The 24183-nt window shown below is 38.1% G+C and overlaps 1 protein-coding gene and 1 long non-coding RNA gene across 11 annotated transcripts in view; one reads left to right on the top strand and one right to left on the bottom strand.

Annotated features, from left to right (window-relative positions):
- LOC144314129 (uncharacterized) overlaps window positions 1–18691 on the bottom strand; it is a 107397-nt gene extending 88706 nt beyond the window's left edge. Inside the window, exons 1-3 of one of the 2 annotated variants that reach the window (XR_013379818.1) lie at window positions 18514–18691; window positions 17304–17445; window positions 12253–12357 (exon numbers count right to left, since the gene is read on the bottom strand). This is a non-coding gene — a long non-coding RNA (uncharacterized LOC144314129). The remainder of the gene's footprint in view (window positions 1–12252; window positions 12358–17303; window positions 17446–18513) is intronic. The other variant, XR_013379819.1, reaches the window with a different exon arrangement.
- Window positions 1–24183, top strand: part of PDE4D (phosphodiesterase 4D) — a 1385565-nt gene that overhangs the window by 436471 nt on the left and 924911 nt on the right. The window contains exon 1 of one of the 9 annotated variants that reach the window (XM_077897886.1): window positions 19185–19337. The exons of the other annotated variants lie outside the window; for them this stretch is intronic. Within the exon in view, the coding sequence (XP_077754012.1) occupies window positions 19242–19337 (96 nt within the window). The 5' untranslated portion in view covers window positions 19185–19241. Of the gene's footprint in view, window positions 1–19184; window positions 19338–24183 lie in introns of those variants that run through there. 9 annotated transcript variants of the gene reach the window in all.

Below are 24183 nucleotides of genomic sequence, written 5' to 3'. Positions count from 1 at the left end.
GTAAAATTACCCCAAATCTCATAGTTCAGACTTTCTATCTCCCTTCCACCTTTTATGTTTTTCTTGAACACCTGACCCTATCCAACATTCTCTATATTTCACTTATTTATATTTATTTTTATTCCTCCCACATTAGTGAAGTTCTAAACAGGACTTTTTTTCTGTCAGTACTGTATTTCTAGTGCCTAAGATAGGCACTAAATAATGAATAAATAATGAATTAATGAATTAATGAATCAGTTGATTAATCTAGATACAATTATAAAATGGACCTTGAAAAAAACTTTTTGTGAGTCATAAAAGTGGTGATCCTCTGGAATTTGTGTTAGGTCACTAATAGTAGAGTATGTCAGATTAAACTTAATTTCCTTTTCCTGAAAGACCAATATATCAGAGGAGTGTTATATCTACTGTCTACTTGGATTTCAGCAAGCACTTGATAAAATCTTCCCTACAAGTTTGGGATTAAGATGGACAAGGCAGTTGATGGTACCAATGCACAAAGTCATAACTGAGTGGCTGTATTCATAAATCAGTGTCTGTTTACAAAGAGGTCTCTGGTAATTGAGTGGAGGATTTGGTCTTTAGGTCTGTCCTGCTCTCATTTAAAAATTTATTTTATTTTACTTTATTTTTATTTTATTTTATTTTATTTTATTTTTAAAGTAGTCTACACGTGGGCCCAATTTGGGCTTGAACTCATAACCCTGAGATTAGGAGAAACATGCTTCACTGACTGAGCCAGTCAGGTGCTTCTCTCCTGTTCACCATTTTTATCATTAATTTCAGTAGTGGCATTAATCGCAAAAAAGAGCTAATCCACAGATGAGGCAAAACTAGAAGGAATAGCTAATAAGGGTCATTTACAAAATCAGCATACAAAAAATATTTTATAGACTGGAGAGGGAAAGTAAATATAATAAAAAAAATTTAAACAATGAAAATATAAAACTCTAAAACACCAAGGAGAGAAGTAACTAATTAATGTTGTTTGAGAAGAAATAAAGACAGAGGTGAGAACTAGTTTAATAGCACCAAGAGATTAAGTATGAATCAGTCATATGATAGAAGTCCCCTATCTCCCCAAATATTTATTCATCCTTGGGTTTTATGAATAGAACTAGATCTAAAACAGGAAAGGTAATTATTTATCTCTTTGTGTTGGTTTTCCCAGAGCAGACCTGTGATGCCAGTTCTGGGCAATGCACTTTAAGGAGAACACAGAAAAGCCAGAGTATATTAAAAACTTGCCATCATTATGGAAAGAAAAGTCAAAATTATATGTGTATTGAATCTGAAGCTGGGTCTCAAACTTGTGGCCTTTAGATGTGTTTTATAGGCCCACATGGAGTTTTTTTTAGAAATTTGAATTAGTACCAGATGCCTCAAAATGAGTAGATATTTCATTAAATATAGGTTTCTGAGTTTGCTGTTACATTTTTTTATGGAAACCAAACTGCAAAAGTGTGTGATCCTATCTTTATACTCCTCTCCTCCCACTTCGCTCATCTGCTTTAAATTCCTGGTCCGTACATTAATCTAAGTGCTTGGCACCTGAAAGAAAAGGCCCAGGGAATGCGTAACCTGTAAAAAATGGTTGGAGGTGGGGATGATACAAATATATCTAAAGAGCTTTTACCGTGCAGAGCAATTATACTTAATCTCTGTGACCCCAGAGAGTTGAGCACTGGTGGTAATTATAGAGAAGAACATTTCTATCCAATATATACAGTAACTATCTCACAATGACCTGAGACTTGCTGCATTTTATTCTTCTTATCAGTATTGAGAAGAGTTTCTGACACAAACATGTTGGGGGTGGTGAATCCCATTCCAGGAACTCTTAGTATGTAAGCTCTTTGAGAGCAGACATCTTTGTCCATTTGGTTTATAGCTATATAAATTAGTATGATCACATAGTAGGTTCTCATTAAAATTTCTACATTCCATGAATGGAGTATTCAAGGAGGACTCATAGTATACTTGCTATACTGTAGGAAAAATCAATTAGCTATACATGGAGGGGGTCATGGAATAAGGGGAATATTAAAATAGATGGCATTTAAAATCACTTCCATCACTGACAATCTATCAAGCAAGTGACATAGAATGAGATTAGGTATTTTACATCAATCATTAAACATAGTAACAGTAAAGTAGAACGTGTACTTGTAGAACCTGAGAGGCAAAGCAGTTAGCCAATTATTTATTTATGGTATAGACAAGAAAAATGATTTGCTGGATTTTTTTAATTGCAATAATCAGTTGTTTAAGATTCTTCTGATATTTGACTATATTTCATATCCAAATTGATGTCTGTGTTTATTCTGCTTTTCAGCTGTTAATCATTCCCATGTGATGAAAATGCATTTTTATCCCTTCATATTTATAATCTAACTCACAAAATCCATGTTGTCTTGAGGTTTGGAGTGATTTGTTATTCTCTCCTTCAAGGAAACCATGATAATAAATCAAACCATTGGGAACTGATTTCAATTTTCATTGTTCAGGGTAGTTATTGAAGGCAATGTTCTGAAAAATCATCTTATAACTAACCTAGAAAATAATATTTTGAGGCCAAAATGTGCCAGAGGAACAAAATTAAGTATCTAGTTTTTAAATGCTTTGTTGTGAACATTCTATGCACCTTTTATTATGAGGCTCTAGCAATTTTACTATTCTCAAAATCAAGAAAAAGGAGAAGTTACTTTATAAACCTTGAAGGACAGAAAAGTTTAAAGCCCTGATTTTGAGTGCTGGGGATGAATGTATTTAGAATGCAGTTTTGAGGGGGTGTGTGCTAACTCTGAAAAGCAATAGCTTATTAAATTCTGGTAAACTTTCAGTTTATTTGAAGGGAATATGGTAATTGATTTTTGCCAAATGCTACTTATAAGGGATAGTAGTATCCTCTGAGTATTTGGCTTTAGGACAAAGAAAGAAAAGCAGCACCTAATTGTGTCAAGCTAATGGATACTTGGTGGTGAGATTAGATCTATGGTCATTGTTTTTATAGTGGATAAGGAAAAATAGAGAAATTCCTATCACAGAGTGGTACCCCCATAACCTTAGACTCCTATGTTATTGTCTGTTGATCATCATCCCAATCATCATAATCCTCATCATTATATTATCATCATCATGTGTTGAATATACACAGCTACTATCTCTGAGAAATACCGAGCAGTTTATGATTTGTTTTAATTACTTTTCATAGCTTTCCTTACAGGGCATGGTGAACATGTAGCTTTAACCAATGTCAGAGCCAGCCTTAGGTAAAACGGTGATGTAGGCACTATTTTATTTCACTGACTCTTCTGCTTGTGGGGACCCCCTCTTCTTTGCATAGCATCATAGTTCTCCTTCCTTGATTTAAAGGCAAAAATCCTTATGAGTTTTTTTTTTATTTTAGAAAATATATAATGGAAAATTTCAAATATGGGCAAAGGTAGGAAGAACAGTTTAATACACCCTAAATGCTCATCACTCAGCTTCAGGAATCTAATTACATAGCCTACCTTGGTTTCATCTATATCCCTACCCACTGCTAGGATTTTGAAGCAAATCCAACATTAATATTACTTCATCTGAAAATATTTTGGTATGTATCTAAAATAAGACTTTAAAAAATTATATCAATAACATGAAAACACCTTTAGATTTTCATAATCATTTCTTAATGTCAAATTTATTTTAAAATAATTTTTGGTTTGTTTGAAATGAGTTCTAAACAAAGTTAATAGATCAAAATTAATATATCTTAATTTTCTTTTGGACTATAAATTTCTCCTTTTCCTTTTTTTTTCTATCTCTGTAATTCTCTGTTGAAAAAAACTGGGTCATATATCTTATAGAGTTTCTCACAGATTGGATTTTGTTGATTATATCCCTAAGGTGTTGTTCAACATATAAATCTCTCTCTTGAATCTTCTATAATTAGTAGTTAGATATAAAGGCTTTATAAACGACTTACATTTCATTATTGAGAGGGGTGTAAATGCATTTTGAAATATACCTTTTCTCTCAAATTTTCATTTATTAAAGACATGAGATACTAACCATAACTATTTTCACTGCTTTGGTTGTTGTTTTATCACATCTAATTCCTTTTTTTTTTTTTTTCATAACTCACCCTCCCCACCTCATTTCTTAAATTCCTATCCTTTCTTATGCCTTTTTTTCCTACTTCCTTGTCTCTTTGAAACTTTTCCTTCTTATTTGCCTCCATATTTCTTGCCAGTATTGCAGGTGGAGGGAGAAGAGGTGTAGAGTGACAATGACAGGAGACAAAAGGTTGTGTGGAGATGTTAAGTCAGGGAGACCATCACATCTTTTGTCTCAGAATGCAGTAATGTTCACTAGTTGGCTATTTGGTTTTAAAAATTCTCTTATGTGGAACTGGTTTTGAATATGGGTGATTTAGATAACCCTAAGAAAACAACCTAAGATAATCATTATGATGTGTTTCCTTCTAGTCTGTTATTGTGAGAGAAAGAGAGACACCAAATTTGAGAACATGCATATATATCCTGTGGCTCCTACTTTTTTCATTTGACAGAATGCTATCTAAATTTCTTCAATAAATTATTTTTAGTAGCTATTTAGTTTTATATAGATGTATTTTTAAGGTTATTTCCTTATAGTTGGATAATTTGGTGTTGTATCAAAGTATTTACACTTAATCATGTCACAAATAACATCCTTATTCAAACCTTGGAGTTGCATTGCTAACAACCTTCTTTTTTTTTTTTTTAAGATTTTATTTATTTATTCATGAGAGACAGAGAGAGAGGCAGAGACACAGGCAGAGGGAGAAGCAGGCTCCCTGCAGGGAGCTTGATGTGGGACTTGATCCCAGGAATCCATGATCATGCCCTGGGCCAAAGGCAGGTGTGAAACTGCTGAGCCACCCAGGGATCCCGCTAACAACCTTCTTAAGTTAATTTCCAGAGAAGTGGTATAACTAGGTTAAAGGACATGAATAATTTTTAATGCTCTTAATGCACACTTCAAACTGACTTTTCAGAAAGTTTGTATCATATTTTTCCCTCTAATTATACATGTAAGCTCTTGATGATCATAGTTTTATTATCATTTAAAAAGTTGTCTAACATAACGGGTCAAAAATAGGAATATATTAATGATTTCATGGGGAATTAATTATTATTGGAAAGATGACTCAGTTTTTTTCTGTGAATTGTTGTTAATGTTCAGAATTAATTTTTCCATTGAAAGAAGTGTTTTCTTTACTAATTTGTAAAAGATTTTACATATTAAGGATATTAACCATTTGGCATACCTGTTGCTAGTATTTTGTTTGTCATTTATCTGAATTTTTGTATATTTTTATAAACAGTTTCTAATATTTAAAAATTTGTCATTTTTTTCCACTGTTGTGTTTATAAACACTTTCTCATCCAAAGATGAATTAAATGTGTATTTTTATTTTCATGGCTTACTTTTTATATACTATAAGTATTTAGTATATTAGTGTTAACTACCTGCAAATTATTGTGCAAGAGCTTTCTAGAACATTTTTATCTTGCAAACTGAAACTGTACCCATTGAGCAGCAAATCCTCTTCCCTTTTCCTCCAAGCCCCTGCAGCCAGCATTTTACTCTCTAAGAATCTGACTATGGAAGATACATCATATAAGTGGAATCATTCAGTATTAGAAATTTTATGACTAACTTATTTCCCTTAGTTTAAGTCCTCAAGGTTCATCTGTGTTCATGTGATAGGATTTTCTTTCTAAGTCTTAATCACACACATATCTATCTATCTATCTATCTATCTATCTATCTATCTATCTATCCACACACACACACAGATCACATTTTATTTATACATTCATCTGTTGATGGACATTTGAATTGTGTACACCTCTTGGCTTCTGTGAATAGGGCTGCTGAGAATATCAGTATATACATACCTTCTTGAGATCTTGTTTTCAGTTCTTTCAGTTACATACCCAGAGGTTGAATTGACAGTTCTTTTATAAATGTTTTGTGGAAGTCCTATATTATTTTTGAAAGCAAGAGGACCAACAGTACAGAAGGGTTTTTTATGCATTTTGCCCAAACCTGTTATTTTTTTATTTTTTTATTTTTTATTTTTTGCTGATAGCCAACCTAATGCATGTAGATATACCATTGTTGCTTTGGTTTGCATTTTTTCAAAAATTAGTGATGTTGAGCATCATTTCATATGTTTAGTATTCATTTGTACATCATTTTTGGAGAAATGTTTATTCAAGTTCTTTGTTCATTTTTATGTGAGTTGACTTTTGTCGTTGAGTTTTAGGTGTTTATATAATTTGGATATTAACCTCTCATTAGATACATTATTTACAAATATTTTCATTATGCATCTTCCATAGGTATTTTCTTTATGGTTGCCATAAGGATTATTTAATACATTTTATAGTTAGAGCAATCTATTTTAAACTGATAATTTCCATCATATACAAAAATGCTACTCCTTTTATCCCCTTCACTTAACATTACCAATTTTACAGATTATATATTTTTATACTGTGTATCCATTAACATACCTTTAGAGTTTTCAATGTTCTTATATTTTAAATGCTGCACTATAATTTAAAATGATTTATGTACCACAGAATTCTGTATTTATCTAAATATTTACCTTCATATTTCACCAGAGAGCTTTATATCTTCATATGACTTTGTGTTTCTGCTGGTGTCCTTTTGTTTCAACTTCAAGGACTCCCTCTAGCAATTCTCATAAGGCAGACCTTGTGATGATGAATTCTGCCCACTTTTGTTCATCTGGGAAATTCTTTATAGATCTTCATTTCAAAAGACAATTTTGCTGGCTATGATATTCTTGGTTGGTAGTGTTTTTCTTTCAGCACTTTGAATATATCATCCTACTCTCTTCTGGCCTGTAATGTTTCTGCTGCGAAATTCACTGACAATCTTATCCAGGCTCTTTTTATGTGATAAGTCACTTTTCCCTTGCTGCTTCCTAGATTTTCTCTTTGCTTTTGACTTTTGATTATTTATTTAATGTGTCTCAGTGGAGGCTTCTTTAAGTTTATTTCAAAGTTCTTTTTGTTCTTGAATTTGGATGTTTGTTTCCTTCCTTGGAATTGGGCAGTTTTCAGACATTATTTCTTCAGTTAAGCTCTCCACCCCTTTCTCTCTTTCTTTTCATTCTGAGACTCTCATAATGCATATATAAGTCCCTTAGGATTTTCTCACTTTTAAAATTCATTTTTCTTTTTTTTCTTCTGACTTCATAATTTCAAATGACCTGTCTTTAGGTCCACTGATTCTTTCTTCTGCTTAAGTCTGCTGTTGATTTCCTCTAGTGATTTTTCAATCCAGTTACTATATTCTTCAAGTCTGGAATTATTGTTTAATTCTTTTATAATTTCTCTTTGTTGATGTTCTCATTTTGTTCATGCATAATTTTATTTCATTTTTGATTGAGTTCTCTTGTAGCACACTGAGTTCCTTTAAGACAATTCTTTTGAATTTTTTGTCAGGAATTTTATATATTTTTGTTCCCTTAGGGTCAATTTCTGGAAATTTTTTTGTTCCTTTGAATGGGCTATGTTTCCTTATGTTTTCATGTGCATTGTTGTTGTTGTTGTTGTTTTTATTATTACTACTACTACTACTTTGCTGTGATTTGTTCATTTGCAAAAACAACCATCTTTCCCAGTCTTTACAGACTAGCTTTGTAGAGAAGTGCTGCCATCATGGTAAATTCTGGAGGCCTCTTAAGTCTTTTCTGGAGATGCATCTTCTCTGAATGTGTGTATTAACTTCTCAATTACTGAGGTTTGCCAGTTACTTTTTCAGGAGTTTATATTTTCTTGCTCCCTCTGTTGTTTGTCTGCAGTGTCTTGAAAGTTCTGGCCTTTTTTCTGTTCTTGGTGGCCTCCACACATCTACAGTATTCTGGTTTCTCATCATTGCTCTATGTTGGGTGAGACAGAAACCAGTCCCTTGGGCTGCCCCACAAAGGGTGTACAGTGCTCTCTTCTCTGTCCCTCCAAAAAGAAAAGCCACAAGTTGGGATTTTTCTTCCCTTTGCACCAAACTTTGCATCTTGGGAGAAAGTTATCATGGTTGAGATGAAATGGCTTTTTCTTTTGTGGCTCTTCTTGGCTTTGCACTTGGCTGGAGTACTGCAACTTAGTAACTGGTTCCTGGAGTTCTCATAAATATTCTTTGGACTTTAGATTGCTGTTAAGTTGGTGTCTCAAAAGGAGAATGAGGTCTGGAGCTTTCTATTCCACCTCAGATGGTGAACATAGCATACCCACTTTCCCCAACATCTATCTAACTGTTCCTTCCTCATTCATTAGTTGATAGTGTTTCCTTTAACACATATTAACACACCTTAAGTTCTTACATAAGAAATATTTCAGGAAATTCTGTATTGTTTTGTCGATCTGTCAATTATTTGCAAGCACCAAACTGATTTTGTGATTGTAACATCACAGTATAATTTTACATGTAGCAGGGTAAGATTATCCCTGTATTATTTTTTTATTCTAAGAACACTTTCATTCTCACTTTTCTTTTAAAGACCTCTTCAATACTTTTAAAAAGGAAAAAAAAATCAGATTTTTTGTTTTTGTTTTTTGCAATGACATCAAGCCTAGAAAATAATTGCAAGGAATATCAGGATTGTTTACATAAGTCTTAAGAAATTCATGTAGATCTCTTACTATAGTTTTCACCTATTTTTAAGCTTTTTAAAAAAGTAGGATATTTTTCTATTGTAGCTTTAGCAACAACAGCTCTTTGATTTCATTTTAAAAAAGCCTTTTCCATATTCTATTTTATAACTGGACAAATGTACCCAACTCTTCTTTGAAGTATTTTTCAATTTGGGGGGGGTTCCTACATTAAACCAGTTTTTAAATGATAATAATTTCTTTATTTTTACTATAGTTCTGTGACTTTTATTTCTATTTCCATATCACTGATAAGCCTGAAATTCCTGAAAAGCTGAGGCAATGTTACATTTGGATTTAAATGATTAGCATTGGTGTCAGGTAAACCTGTCTGAAAACCTGGCTTTACCACATACTAATAGTTTCCCTTAACCCCTCCCCTAAAGTGGAAGTTAAATGGAAAATGAACCTTCCTAAGGCTTATTTTCCAAATTTGTAAAAATAGGAATAATAACAGTCTTTCATGAAGAGTCCTTTTTTTTTTTTTGAGGATGAAATTTTATTTATTTATCAATTTATTCATTCATTTATCCTTCATTCCAGTATAATTAACATTCAGTGTTATATTAGTTTCAGGTATACGATATAGTGATTCAACAATTCTATACATTATTTGATACTCAAAGACCAAGCAGTTACTTATACAGAACATGTAGTACCATAAATATTATTAATAATGCTAAATAAAAGGGGTAGATGGGAGCATTCTTGTATTTTTTTTATTTTAAGGAGAATAAATGTTACGTTTCACCATTAAGTATAATATTGAATGTAGATAATATAAACATTATTTTGATCTACAGTTTATCAATGAAATATTTTATGTCTAAACATCAAAGCCAAGAGTGAAAGCACAATTCCTTGCTCTTTCCATCTCAAGAGGAATACAGCATTACTCTGTTTCTCTTTTCCTTTCTACACCTCAGTCTGTTAGTTTATTCTAGAATTACAGACCTGGCTTATTATTATAAATATACTTTCTCTTCAGTGAACATTTTTGTTTGTGCTTTCATGTTCGAAGATATATTTCTGATTGATACTGGTATCTAAATTAAATTTGAAAGTGAAGACAGTAGGTCTTTGTGTGCCTCTTAATATTGTGGTTTCACCCTTATTACTCAAGTAAGATATTTTTCAAAGCACTGAGAAAATAAGCCGCTGAGTTTTAACCCATTCTTCTAGGAAGACATGATTTTCAGGGGTCCACAAAAATTGTTAGTTTCTTTTTTGTAGCTATGATCCTATTACTGTATATCATTGTGAAGTCAATAATTGATAGAAGTCACATTTTTTTCCTTAAATTTTCTTTGCTTCCTCTACAAAAAAAATAGAATCTGCTTCATTTTTCAAGGTCATCCAGGAAAGGTACAATGCTATTTACAGAAAGTTGACTGAATCTCATAGTTTCAAAATTTCTTTTTGATGAGGATATATAGTAGAATGTTGCTGAATGGGAAGTTTTCTATTGATTTTAGGAACTTTTTAGAAGTTTTGATGAATGAATTACAGAGGATGACTTTACAAAGGCTTTGATAATTTCTTTGTCTTCTAATCCATTTGAAATCACAGCCTGCATTTGGATTATGTTCTGTGGATGTTTGAGAGCTATCCACTATCTTTGTGTTAACCTGAGGTGGAGATTTTCTTTTCATATAGAACTCATTTTTGAAAGAGTGCCTTTTCTGTATCAGTATTCAAATATCCTTTTGAAAATGGATTGTGTTAATTCAGTGCAATGCCTGCCCTTTTTAATATTGAAAGACCTTAGGTATTTATCTTTATTGCTTTGACTTCTGAGTTTCTTATAAGATCATTTGGGCAACCTTAGCATTGGACTTTAAGATAAATACATACAATGAGTAATGAAATAAGGGAGAAAATATTTGGCTTAGGGAATCTTAAGGCAGATTTTCAATTATTCCTCTATGTCTCATGAACAATTTCATGGAGACACACTGGTATAATACATATCGAAAATGTCTACTTTTGGTATAGAGTGCTTTTGAATTGTACGATCTTTAATTTATTGTAATAGTAACCTATTAAAATAGTATCCTGGTCATTACAGTGATAGGATACATTGGCTCAGTTTTCAAAAATTGTCTTGTTTATACTGCAAATTGAGACACAGGGAAACTACTTTTTCAGAGCTTAATTTTGGAGGAAACTCATTATACAAGAAAAAGGGGTGTAAAATTGGAAGTGATACAATTCTATTTTCAGCCTAGTCTGTTCTTTTCCCTAAAACCCGTGCAACTCTTCAACCTGCTAACTTCTACAATGTTCTGGATAGCATAGGTACTTTGGAATCAATGAGTGCCTGAAATCTTTAGCACTTTTTGAAAAATTTAAGTGAAAATATTTATCATAGTGAATATATATTTGAAAGAAGTTTAAGACGTGGGACTAACCAAAAGCAGTTTGAGTGACTAAAATCTTGGAATTCTAAACGAAATTCCTTTTTGTGTGCTGTAGCCGCTAAGGTAACATATATATTTTTTGTTGTTTTGACAATTTAAAGGGATATTTTAAGTATAATCCTTACGAGTGTTATACTCAGAACAGGACTATACCAATAAAGCATATTTCTGCTGCAAATGATTGAAATCCAATTCAAATTAGCTTAGACAAATAAACAAAAAGATTGTGTGATTTTGATAAGAGTGAAGGAGGGGAGATGGGTCCTTTGTTCACATAAATCAAGGGAATAAAATTTCTGAAAGAACCTCCTCTGCATCTTGTTCATCTTGCTCCCCTGAAACTCAGCTTCATTCTTTCCTACCACAGTCCAGTTTCTTTTGATTGCTGGGAGACATGACACAGGTTCTTCCAGAGTTCATCTTGCCTTTCACCGTCAGTGGGGAGGAGTGGGTTTACATGTTCCCACTTCGGCAATATACAAATCTTCAAAAGGATTTTGTTTCTCTATCCTTGGACCAGAAGTCCATGCTTATAGCTATGGTATGGGGGGGATGTAGATTGGTATCACTAGCTGAACTGCAAGTTGGAGTAGGGGGAAGTGTGGTAGTCCCAGGAGGAACAGGGAGGTAGAGTCATAGGAAGGACAACACAGCCAGATTAAGGAGTGATATAAAGTGCCACTGAAAAATGAATGTTACATGGATGTCAAATTTCTGTTTTGGAAAAAATCACAAACTTTGAGAGTCCCTAAGTTAACAAGATGGGGATGATAAATTACTTCATTAGAAGGTGGAAGAAATGAAGGGAGAAATCCCAGCCAGCGCAGCAATTCACGACTCTCATTTCATAATTTATAATTTGCCCAAAAAGGAAGGACAAGAGAACATATCTGTGGTAGACAGAATAATGGTACTGAAAGATGTCTGTGTTCAGAAGCTCACAATGTGTGAATCTGTTTCTTACATGGCAAGAGGGACTTTACAGGCGTTAACCATATATTAATAGATACAAATCCAAGACGAGTAATAACCAGCATCTAACACTATTTCCCCATTTCCCACTTTCTTACAGTTGACGGAATAGAGTCAGGTTTATCTATTTCCTTCACTGATACCTTCAATGAGGTTTACTTTGCCTATGTTTTGTCCCAGGTACTGGCTGAGTGCTAGAGGCACAAAAGTTGTTATGGCACATTCCTCTCCTTCCAGATGTGTCTAAGCTAACAAGGGAATAGAAACATAAACAAATCATCTCACTATAGTTGGCAGGCTGAAGGCTGACTTAAGGTCATAAATTAAAAGGCAGAAGTTACTTATTTTCATTGTCTTAGATATTTTCAACATGTTGAGGAGGAGTTCATTGAGAGAACATGACCACCAGCTGACCCGCAAGTTGGACCCAGGCAATTGGAGGCTCCCTTCCCACTCCCTGTCCTTGGAATGTATGTTCTGCCCACCATCCCTACAGTGGAAGCTATTTTCAAGGATGCAACACTGAGGGAGCAATGTGTTGTTGAGACTGTCTATACATTACACGTGAACTGAACGCAGATAAGACCGCTTTGTAAGCTTTTAAGATTCTTGTGGCTGGGTGATGAGATCTACTCTTTTGTCAGTCATCCAAGACAAGCCTGTGGTAAGCCCTCTTGCTTATTAAACTTGCCACCTACCCATCTGGAATAGCTTCTTTCTTTGGTCTTTCCTTGCCTTCTGTGTACAAGGGACAGTTTCAGATTTCAAACAGGAAACTCCTGAGATTTTGAACCAACAATCAGCAAGGCAGACAGGAGACTGAAGAAATGTGTCTTGTGATAGAGGCACAAGAAAAATTGGAAAATTTTAAAAAAAATTAAATTTAAAATTAAAATTTTAAATTCATTATCAATCTCTGTGTGGGGAGAGTGGTCCATATTTAGATGCTTGTGGACTGCCACATGACTATGGGAACACCTTGAAAAAGCTCTATGGTTTGGCACATTTGTTTTAGAACCCATGCATGGCACACTATGGTAAGAGGGGAAATGATTGGCTGCCACAGTAGGCTGGCCTCTATGGTGGGTAATTTGGCTAGCTGGGCAATGATCCCAATTAGGGGCTGAAGCTCAAGTTAGAAAGTCGGAAGAAGAACTGAGGTTAGAGAAGGACATGCAGGTGTCCACTTCTCTGCCAGTTTTGAAGCTGGCAAACCAGGTGGGAAAGCAGGATGTAGTCCTTAAGGTTCTACTTTGCAAAGCTGAGGTGGGACACAAGTTGTAGAGAATTAAGGTCTGAGTGCTTGTGACAAAGCCTGATTGGATGCTAAGAGGTAGAATTCCTAGAAAAGTGAGGGGAACAAAGAGAAGGACGTTGTTGTGAGTGATAGTGAAATAGACCAAAACCCCATGTGTCTGACCCCTAATACTATGGACAGCAACAACTCCAGTTAGCAGGGCAACCCTAGTTCAGGAGACATTCATAATGAGAGAATATGCCCATTGAGCTTATTGACAGAGCTGCCAGGTTCCAGCAAAAGGAAGTATCCAGGCATGGTTCATAGATCTATGGAAAGGGATGGTTGTTGGCATTCTCTGACCGAATAGGAGGCAGAGAAAATGAAAAACATCACTACACATCCCTCCCGTCAGCAAAAGCTCTGCCTTGGGTTTGGGGGCTTAAATAACTCATTTCCTTACAGATTGGATTATTCTTGTCTGCAGGCATTCTTAAGCTGTTGAGGAGGCTCTCCCTGTCTTTGGAGGCTCTGGTTGGGGCACATTCACTGCAGGAACGAAAGCTAAGATATTCTAGGATCCTAGTGGGGGATGCTGATATCTAGCCTGAGCTCCATCATGAGACATGATATTTATGATGTCAGGTGATACAAGACTCATCTGGGAGAAACTGACAAATTTGGAGAATGGGCTATTGGGATGACCCAAGACAGAATGGGAGCTCAAAAATCAAAAGACTCTCAATCAGCTGTAAAGGGTCCAGTAAAAGTAATCCAGAAATACATGTAGTTTGACCTTATGCTGCTGGGACTGCACATACCATCCTTGATGCTCTTTCTGTTTAAGGAGAGGCCTCAGGGATACAGTCCCATCTAAGGTGGGTGATTCCCAAGCCCCAGATAAAGGATGAAAGCTGAGACTGCCTCCTGGTGAGGGCCATTAGAGACAATCAGAGCTTCTTGCACAGTTAGCTCTTCACTGGTCCTTCAGACATACAGGTGAGGCTCTGGTTGATACTGGAGCTGAATGTACTCTTATACATGGTAACCCTCAGAAATCTTCTGGCTCTCTCATTATCACCAATGGTTATGGAGGACAATGGTTACAGTCAGGAAGGTCTTGACATTGCACATTGGGTATTTACACCTATAACAATATGAGGTTTTTATCTCTCCAATACCAGGGAACGTATCGGCTATTGACATCTATGAGATCAAATCTACAAATCTCTGTTGGTGAGTTCTGCCTCTAGGTTAGAGTAATAAAACCAGTGCTGAAGGGAAACATCAACGGGGAACCAGTAAATCTACCACCCCTAGGAAGAGTGGTAATAGTCAAACGATATAAATTGCCTGTGCACAAGGAAATAGGACAAACTATCCAAGACTTGCATTGAAGCAATATTGTATTCCTTGCCTGTCATGCTTTCAAAAGTCCAATATGGATGGATGCTCAAAGAGCCAGGTGGCTCATGGCAGATGATTGTAAATTATTCACAACTGGACAAGGTAGTGCTCCCTCATCTACAGGACAATGTCCAATGTTGCAATTATCTTAGATACTTGGGCTACAGTCATGGGAGTGTATCATGCTTTACTGGGCTGAGGAAATGCTTTTTTCAGTATAACCCTGGCCACTGAGTCACAGATCAATTTCCTTCCATATGGCAGGGGCAACAGTAGACTTTCCAACTGCTTTTCCAAAGCTATCTGCATGGTCCCACAATATGTCATGGGATGGTAACCTAAGATCTATCCCTGTTCTTCTTTGCTGCATTAATTAGTAAAATGCATCCATTATGCTGATTACGATCATATGTTAAGATATGAAGACTTGACTCTGCTGCAGGATATTCTGCAGATTTTGCTGGAACATCTGCATGGAAAGGATGAGTGGTGAACCCACAAAAAATTTAAGGCCCAGGAACTGCTGTAAAGTTTTGTATTTGAACTGTATTGTTGGATAAGTCATGCATTGTCTCAGAAGCTGTGATTAACAAACTGTGAGCCTATCCTACCCCTAAGAATTTGAAAAAGGTGAGATTTTGTATGGATTTTGGGGTTTTGGAGGACTTTTATTTCCCCCTTGGCACAGTACTTCTGTCTCTTAGACTGCCTGGCAAAGAAAGGGCACATATGAGACTGATTAGCACAACCAAGCTGCCTTTGAGAAAACAAAAGTACTTATGAAGCAGATTAATGCTCTGGGCATCTTCCAAACAGGGCTACCATTTGAATTTGACATGTCTGTATGGGTTGGGCACTATGGCAAAGACAACAGGAGGAGAGAATATCCCTAGGATTTTGGTCCCAGCTCTGAAGGGAATAGAAATACCTCCAGATATACCTCCATAGAGCAACAGCTCCTAGAACATACACAGTACTCCGCCAGGTTGAGCCTCTTATGCAGGAACAGTCTATCGCAATATGAACTCCCCTTCTTCTTAAGGGGTGGGTGGAGAATGTATCCCACCCCTTGCAAATATGCCTATTTGCAACAGAGGAATACTCAGTGTGCTAGCCCGCTGTCTCTAGAAATATGGGTGCTATAGGTCTGGTGGAGTATATAGATTCTCCAAATGCCTCCACTCCTGTTCTTGTGGTGGCCTCTAAAGAGTGGGGGAAATTCCTGCTAATGCCTCCTATACAGATGGGACAACCCACCCACATGGGTTGCAGTCACTATTCAGCCCAACACTGACACCATCTGGATGGAAAGAAACAATTCCAGCAGCCAGTGGGCTAAACTAATAGCAGTTTGGTTGGTTATCACTCGTGATCCCTGGCAATTAACCCTTTGCACAAACAGTTGGTCTACTATAAAGGGATTAACCCTATGCTATAGACAATGGGAAGCCTAGAAGTAGATGATCATGAATAAGCCCTTGTAGGGTCAGGTTAGGTGAAAGGCATTTGGGCTCTCCTACAAGAATTTGAGGTAGCCTTCACGGTCTTCTACCTTATATGACTCAAGGCAATAATAACCCCTGGCAATCAGGAAACTGATGTCCTAGCTTAGGGTACAAACTTTACCGACTGACCCTTTAGTAGATGCAACTTACCCTTTAGTAGATACAGCAGACTGGGTCATAGAAAGAGCAGCCACTATAGCACTTGGTGGGATTGCATATTGCCAAGGATGTCCGATTACTTTTGAAATACAGCAACTTGGTTAATGCAGTGACAGCATGTCCTGCATGTTCTAAATAATGTCTAAGGCAACTGCCGAAGAAGTGTGGAGCCATCCATAGAAATTCCCATTTTGTGAGGAATTGGCAAATTGATTATACTGGCCCCTTCCTCCAAGTAAAGGTTCTAAATATGCCTTGTCTGTGTGGACACTGTATTTATGCTAACCCAAGCTTTCCTCCATTGCTGTGCAAAGCAGGCTGCCACTATTAGGGGATTAGAGAAACTCAGTGGATACCCTCACCAAATAGACAATGATCAGGGGTCCCATTTCCAAAGTCATGATGTGGAATGTGATATTGAATGGAGGTTCAACCCCCAAGTAACAGAGTTAGTAAAAAGGAATAATGGAATACAAAAGCAGAAATTAAATTACTAACAGGTAAAACCACTTTGGTGGGGTGGATTAAAGTGCTGTCCTAGGCTTTAAAACATTTGAATGATCAACCCTAGGGCCTATCGCCCCATCTGCCTGATTGAGGACCCTTGTAGAGACACTTGAGGCTGTAAATATATGGCAGTTGTGGGAGACAGCCATCGCCTCGACTCTTACTGAGGACTGACATGTTATACTGCTGAGGATATCAAGCCCCATCACACCTTGGGAAGGTGTATTCTACTGGAATTTGTAATGGAATGTCCTACCAGGATGGATGGGTTACTTTGCACCTTTAGGTGAGGAGCAGCTACATAAGTTCAACTGGGACTCCATTGTCCGGCTGTAAGCTGTACTCCTTGAAACACATTATATTGGCATGGAACACACACCATTTAAAGAAAGAAAAAGACGGAAATCTTGGGTTGGTAAGTTCTGCTCCTAGTCCATCTCTCCGCATCTGATGGTGCTGCCTTCCCCTGGCATCGTAAACACAACGAGCTCAAACTCTTGAAGCTCCAGCCACATTAACACCTAATGATCAGGGCACAAATGTAATTTTTATACACGGTGAATATTTTCCCATACGATTTCCTAGTAAATAGCTATCTTTTCAGCTTTGGACTTTTGCTGTTCTTCTGGTGTCTGGTCACAAGGTGGGCACCTTGATGGAAATACCTTTCTAGCATGAGCCCACTTGTATGTCTGGCGAAGCAATCAATCCAACTTTTGGGTAAGTGGACAGCTGCCACCTTCTAGTTTGTCAGAATTACCACAGTGGGTATAACCACTTCAGAAAGGGGATTAGAAGGCCTTAAAGCAGTATATTAAGGAATAACAACCTAATAATAACTCTTACTCTTAATTCATCTAATATTACTAATACTGATCCAGAAACTTGACTTGTGGTTCACACTATCAATAACTGGGTAACTGGGCCTGCATGTTCTTTTTTTTTTTTTTTAACTCATTCAAACTGTACATCAAACTGTTGACCAGAAGGGTCCTAAAAATACCACCATCAAAACCATGGATGGTTAGGGGCACCTGGGTGGTTGGTGTAGTTGGTTAAGTGGCTGACTCTTAGTTTCTGCTAGGTCATGATCTCAGGGTTGTGGGATTGAGCCCCAGCGCTCAGTGCAGTCTGCTTAAGTTTTTAACTCCTCCTCTACCCCTCCCCCCATCAATCAATCAATCAATCAATCAGTCTTAAAAAAAAACAAAACAAAACCATAAGCCATGGATGGCTATGCTAAAGTTTGGGATGGTTCATTTGGCTCACCCCGCCTGTGGACATTTGAGCATGCAGACAGACATCCGTATGCTGGGAAGAGAAGTATCACTCTAAATGAAATCAATCCAGTTATACCAGGGATAGGGGATGGATATTCCCAAAGCTGTGTAGTTATTCTCACATTAAAGGACAGTGACTGGTCTGGCTCCGACTGGTCGCGCAGCCTGGGTGTCCTGGGATACCCGATGGTACCCAATGGCGGTATGCTGCAATCTTTGTGGCTTCCACCGTACTGTTCGGGCTGCTGCACCTTGGCTTTTCCTTGGCCCCAGGGGAGAATCCACCCCACAGTAACAAAAATTACCAACCTCTGTTTCCTGGAGACACACTCCCTCTCACCAGTATGGGCACCTGGCCGCCGTCGTCGTCCCCTCAGGGGCCCGGGGGACCTTACAGGACACGCACAGGACCTGCCTCGACGTCTCCAACGAGCCTCAGTGGTCGGCGGAGCCCGCTGGCACCGAGCCCTGCCCGCTCCACTGAGGAAGCCGCGCCGCGCACAGGAGGGCCGGGGCCGCGCGGGGAGCGACGCCCGGTGCGCGGCGAGGCCTGCGCTCCTGCGTCACCGGCGTCAGCCCGAGCGAGGACACCCGCGATCGCCCCGCGCGACCGACCGGCTGCGGCCTCCGCGAATCCGCGGCGCGCAGCCCGGGCCCCGGCAGAGCCGCTCCCCCGCTCGGGAGTCACCCCCTCGCCCGGCTCCTCTCGCCGCGGCCCCGCCGCCCCCACGGCCGCCCCGCCGGGAGGGAGCCCCTGCCGGCCGCTGCCGCCCCGCCCGGAAGAGGGCCGCGGGGGACGGGGGGCCGAGGTCACGGGAGGTCATGACCTCGGGCCGACCCCTGGGAGGCGCCTCGCCGGTGCGGCCTGAGGGGGCCTCGCGCGGTGGAGACGTCGGGGTGGGGGCCTGGCGCTCGGAGGCGCCGCGGGACCGCACAGCCCGGCCTAGCGGGGGCGGCCGCCCTCCCCCCCCCCCCCACCCCGGTGCGCCGGCGGCCACCCTGGCGGCTCCCGAGGTTTCGAAGCAGCCGTGTGTGGGATGAGGAGAGAGGCGCGGAAGGACCGCCTTGTGGAGGAGGCTGAGGGGGCGGGCGCCGCGGATCCCGCTGTGGCAGCAGCAGAACTGACTGGGCAGGTGACAGAATCCGACGTCCCCCTTTTCTATTCCTGGGGGGTCACCTCTGCCAAGGCCCATTTCTCGCACAGACGTGTCGCCCTCCCTCCGTACTCCCGGGGGCCCTACGTCCCCTGTGTCGCCCTCCCTCCGTACTCCCCGGGGGCCGAGTCCCCTGTGTCGCCCTCCCTCCGTAGTCCTGGAAGGCCCTAAGTCCTGTGTCACAGCTCTCTTGCTCTTTCTACTGGTGATTTTCTATTATCTGTGTTCCAACAGGACTTTAAGCACTTAAGGGAAAGGAAGTACCTCAGGCACCTGCATTTCCAGTGCCCAACGGGGAACTTGGAGATCGTGGATACCTAATCAGTTCTTTTTTTTTTTTTTAAGATTTTATTTATTTATTCATGAGAGACAGAGGGAAAGAGAGAGACAGAAACAGAGACAGAGACAGGCAGAGGGAGAAGCAGGCTCCAAGCAGGGAACCCGATGTGGGACTCAATCCTGGGTCTCCAGGATCACGCCCTGGGCCAAAGGCGGTGCTAAAGGGCTGAGCCACCCGGGCTGCCCATTTAATCGGTTTTTAACTGAGAAATTCACTAGGGAAGAATGATGGATGAATGGATAAAGAAGATGTGGTCTATGTATACAATGGGATATTCCTCAGCCATTGGAAATGACAAATACCCACCATTTGCTTCGATGTGGATGGAACTGGAGGGTATTATGCTGAGTGAAAGAAGTCAGTCGGAGAAGGACAAACATTATATGGTCTCATTCATTTGGGGAATATAAGAATTAATGAAAGGGAATAAAGGGAAAGGAGAGAAAATGAGTGAAAATATCAGTGAGAGTGACAAAACATGAGAGACACCTAACTCTGGGAAAAGAACAAGGGGTAGTGGAAAGGGAGGTGGCTGATGGTTGGGGTGACTGGGTGATGGGCACTGAAGGGGGCACTTGGTGGAATGAGCACTGGGTGTTATGCTATATGTTGGCAAATTGAACTCCAATAAAAAAAATTTAAAAAAGAATGATGTCACGATGAAGATAACTGGAACCCCAAGAGTCAAGTTGTGATTATATATAATATAGCACCAGCTATAAATAAGGAAACCCCAAATTTTAGTGGCTTCCCAGAATGAAAAATTATTTGTGGCTCATGTAGCTCAAATTAAGTGTTTCTGACTGCTCAGTGGCCCTCCTCTGAAGAGTGATTTAGAAGCCATGACTTCCATTTTTTTATCTCCATGATCTTCAGTCTAAGGCAAGGGGTTGCACTCACAGGTTTTATGGGCCAGGTATGAAAGTGATATACATTTCCTTGATTTGTAATTCACACACCCCTGGTATGTCTACAACTGCCTCCAGCAGAGCCTGGAAAGGGGATGTTGCTGTGTGCCCAGAAACATTCTCTCCTACAATGCCACTGTATATACATTGAAAGATAATTCTCTATTGAAAAGTTCATTTTTATATACACATGTGAAACAACATCAACAACTATGAGATTATTAGCAACCACAGCGATTTATTTAACACTAGTTATGTATATGTTTCTATTCCTAGGGCCTTGTAAACTGATTTGCTATGTACTTTGGGATGGAAAAAAAGAGAACAAAGAAATTAATTAAATACCCTGCATAGAAGCTGAAGGAAACAGAAAGGAAAATAATAATGATAATGATGACAATATGCTTAGTATTCACTCATTTGTTATGTTAATTATCATGTGATTATTTTCTTTAGGTATGCCTTTCAGAGACATATTTGTCCTAACAGTGAAAAGAATTATCTCAAAGTTATTATTATTATTTTTGGTCAGCTGTTCCAAATAAATGGTTTAATTACCAAAGACAATTTCATTTTGTTTCAAGGTAACAGGTTTGTGGTCACTCATTCAAAAGTTTTAGTGTTTTTTTCTCTTTTGATATTGTATGTCTTAAAGCAAATTAAGTGGTATTTATGAGTCCCATTAATAATAAGGTGAATGTTGTTTCATTTTATTATGGAGACTCTCACTGTAGTTTTTAATCCCCAAATAATACATTTTTATAGAGAATATAGGAGCTAGTAATAAAAATATGAAAATCACCACTAATGCCATCTCTCAGAAAAAGCCATTTTGGAGAATTGGAATATATCCTTCCAGAATTTTTCTATGAATATAGTATGTTGATTTTTCATTTTGTTGTTTTAGCATTGTTTTACAAAAATAAGGCCACTTTTAATCTGTTTTTCGTCAATGTTATAATCACATATCCTGCATTAACAACCTCATAGTATTTTATAATATGATAAATCAAAATTTATTAAGCCAATTAGATTACATTCAGTTATTCATTATTACAAATAAGCTGGAATGAATCTCTTTGTACCTGGATCTTTGCCAGTCTTACTGGACTATGTCTAAAATATCAAAACCATTAGTTCCAAGTTTTAGTGCACAGGAGTCATCCTGGGGCCTTATTCAGACTCTCAGGCCCTGGTCATAGAGATTCTGATTAGGCAGATCTGAAATACAGCTTGGGAATCTGAATTTTAGCAAGCACCATCTGTGATTATCATGCAGGGGATTTGAGCATCATATTTTGAGAAATAATGGCTTAAGGATATTATAAATGCTATCTTATCCCTCCAACCTTTGCAAAAATGCCATTTTCCAGCAGTAAGATATATGTGTTCTGGTGGTCAGTTTTACATTTTTTTTCCCAAATTAGGCCATTTAACCTCCTACCTTCTACCAGATAAACTTGTTTATTTATTTTTGAAATGTCATTGATACACACTGATCTGGAATTTTTAAAGAGCCATTTATCATACTGGTTTTTTGAGTGGAAATGTTAGGATATAGACATGGGCTGTTTTAACATTTTTATTGTCAGGATAAAAATACTACACTTTATTTTTAATAGAGGTTGTTCTCTCAAAAGAGGTTACCTCTCAAGGTTTTCTCTAAAAGAGAATGTCACAAACACTGAGTCTTTCATCAGATAGCCTGGGTTATATAAAGCATTTTTGCAGTAGCAATGCTATTGTCAGAGTGGGCAGCTCAGCACTTATAAAAATATATTAGCTTAGGCCAGTTGCATTCAGTGTTCAGCTCTGCTAGACTCATCCTTTGTTCTTCTTTTTCCATATTCATCCTGAAAAAGGGTATCTCTATAGTTCAGTCATTAACTGCTCTTAAGAAACGTGTAAGGCAAATTATGACCTGTTAGCAATCCCAGGATGTGGGTTCAGTTTGTGCTTATGTCCTTAGATGAACACACAGAACTTCACAAAAACACAGAGGCTCACTTTCTCAATCTAAAAGCAAGAAATGTGATGTATATTACCTTTTATTTTCTGTATTTGCCGTCTCTCTACCCACTGATTTTGCCGTCTCTCTACCCACTGATTTTGCCATTGGCCATTATAAAATCAGACTGTTTCAAAAATGAAAGTGGCCTTAAGTTTCATTTTGTATAATCTCTCAACTTTATGTCTAAAGAAACTAAAGCCCAGAAAGGTTCAGTGACTCCTTAACACCACAAAGTAATTAGTGGCAAAGTTGGGCCTGGAAGCTCTATCTCCTGATTTAATAAACAGGGATTATCATTAATTTTCAGTGTTTATGTAAAGCTGTCCTGATCTCAGTTCTGTTGTTGTTATTATTTTAATGAAAATGTAAAGCTTATTAAGTTTTGGTCAATTCGTATGTGTTCTCTTCTGCACCCTGCCATACCATACTTGTTAGAGGTAGTAAAACATAGTTGTTGGAATCCCTGGGTGGCACAGTGGTTTGGCGCCTGCCTTTGGCCCGGGGCGCGATCCTGGAGACCTGGGATCGAATCCCACGTCGGCCTCCTGGTGCATGGAGCCTGCTTCTCCCTCTGCCTGTGTCTCTGCCTCTCTCTCTCTCTCTCTGTGACTATCATAAATAAAAATTAAAAAAAAAACATAGTTATTAATAGCTCCACCTTTAACTAAAAATAGATTTGATGTTGGATCTTGACCTGTAGGGTAATCAGCCATCCTAGTTTTGGCCTGCGGGATTTCCCCAGATATGGAATTTTCAGTGCTAAGATCAGAAGGTCCCACGCAACCTGGAATAGTTACCCTACTAACCATGTAGCTGTGTGATGAAGGCATGCTGTTTTATAGGTTTCTGTTTCTCTCTGAGCAAAATGGGAAAAGTAATAAAACCTAACTCAGGATTTCTGTAAAATTTACATGAATTGGTATATGTAAAACATAGCACCATTTAACAAGGACTCAACAAATATTAGTCATTAATATTAATTTTTTCCCCGATTTATTGAGATATAATTGACATAGAGCAGTATATAAGTTTAAGGTGCACTGTAATTTGTACTTACAAATGTGAAATCATTACCACAATAAGTTTAGTTATCATTCATCATCCCAAATAGATACAAAAAGGAAAAAGAAAAAAAAATCTCCTCATGATAAGAACTCTTAGGATTTACTTTGTTAACTTCCATATATATTATATAACAATATTAACTGAAGTCATCATGCTGTACATTATATCCCTACTATGTATTTATCTTATAATGGGCGATTGTTCCTTTTGACCATTTTCATTGAATTTCCCCTCCCTCTACCCCTGCTTCTCGTAACCAGAAATTGGACCTCTTTTTCTATGAGGTTTTTTTTTTTTTCCTCTCGGATTCTACATGTAACTGAGATCATACAGAATTTATTTTTTCTGACTTATTTAACTTAGCATAATGCTCTTAAGGCCCAACTATGTTGTTGGAAGTGTCAGGACTCGCTCCTTTTTTAAAGATATTATTATTATTGTTGTTTTACAAATCAAGAAGATTCCTCAGAACAGAGCACAGATTCTCAGAATCTGAATCTT

This window comes from Canis aureus, chromosome 5 (genome assembly GCF_053574225.1).
Source record: "Canis aureus isolate CA01 chromosome 5, VMU_Caureus_v.1.0, whole genome shotgun sequence".
NCBI classification, from domain to species: domain Eukaryota; kingdom Metazoa; phylum Chordata; class Mammalia; order Carnivora; family Canidae; genus Canis; species Canis aureus.
This window is presented reverse-complemented; position numbering and strand designations above follow the sequence as displayed.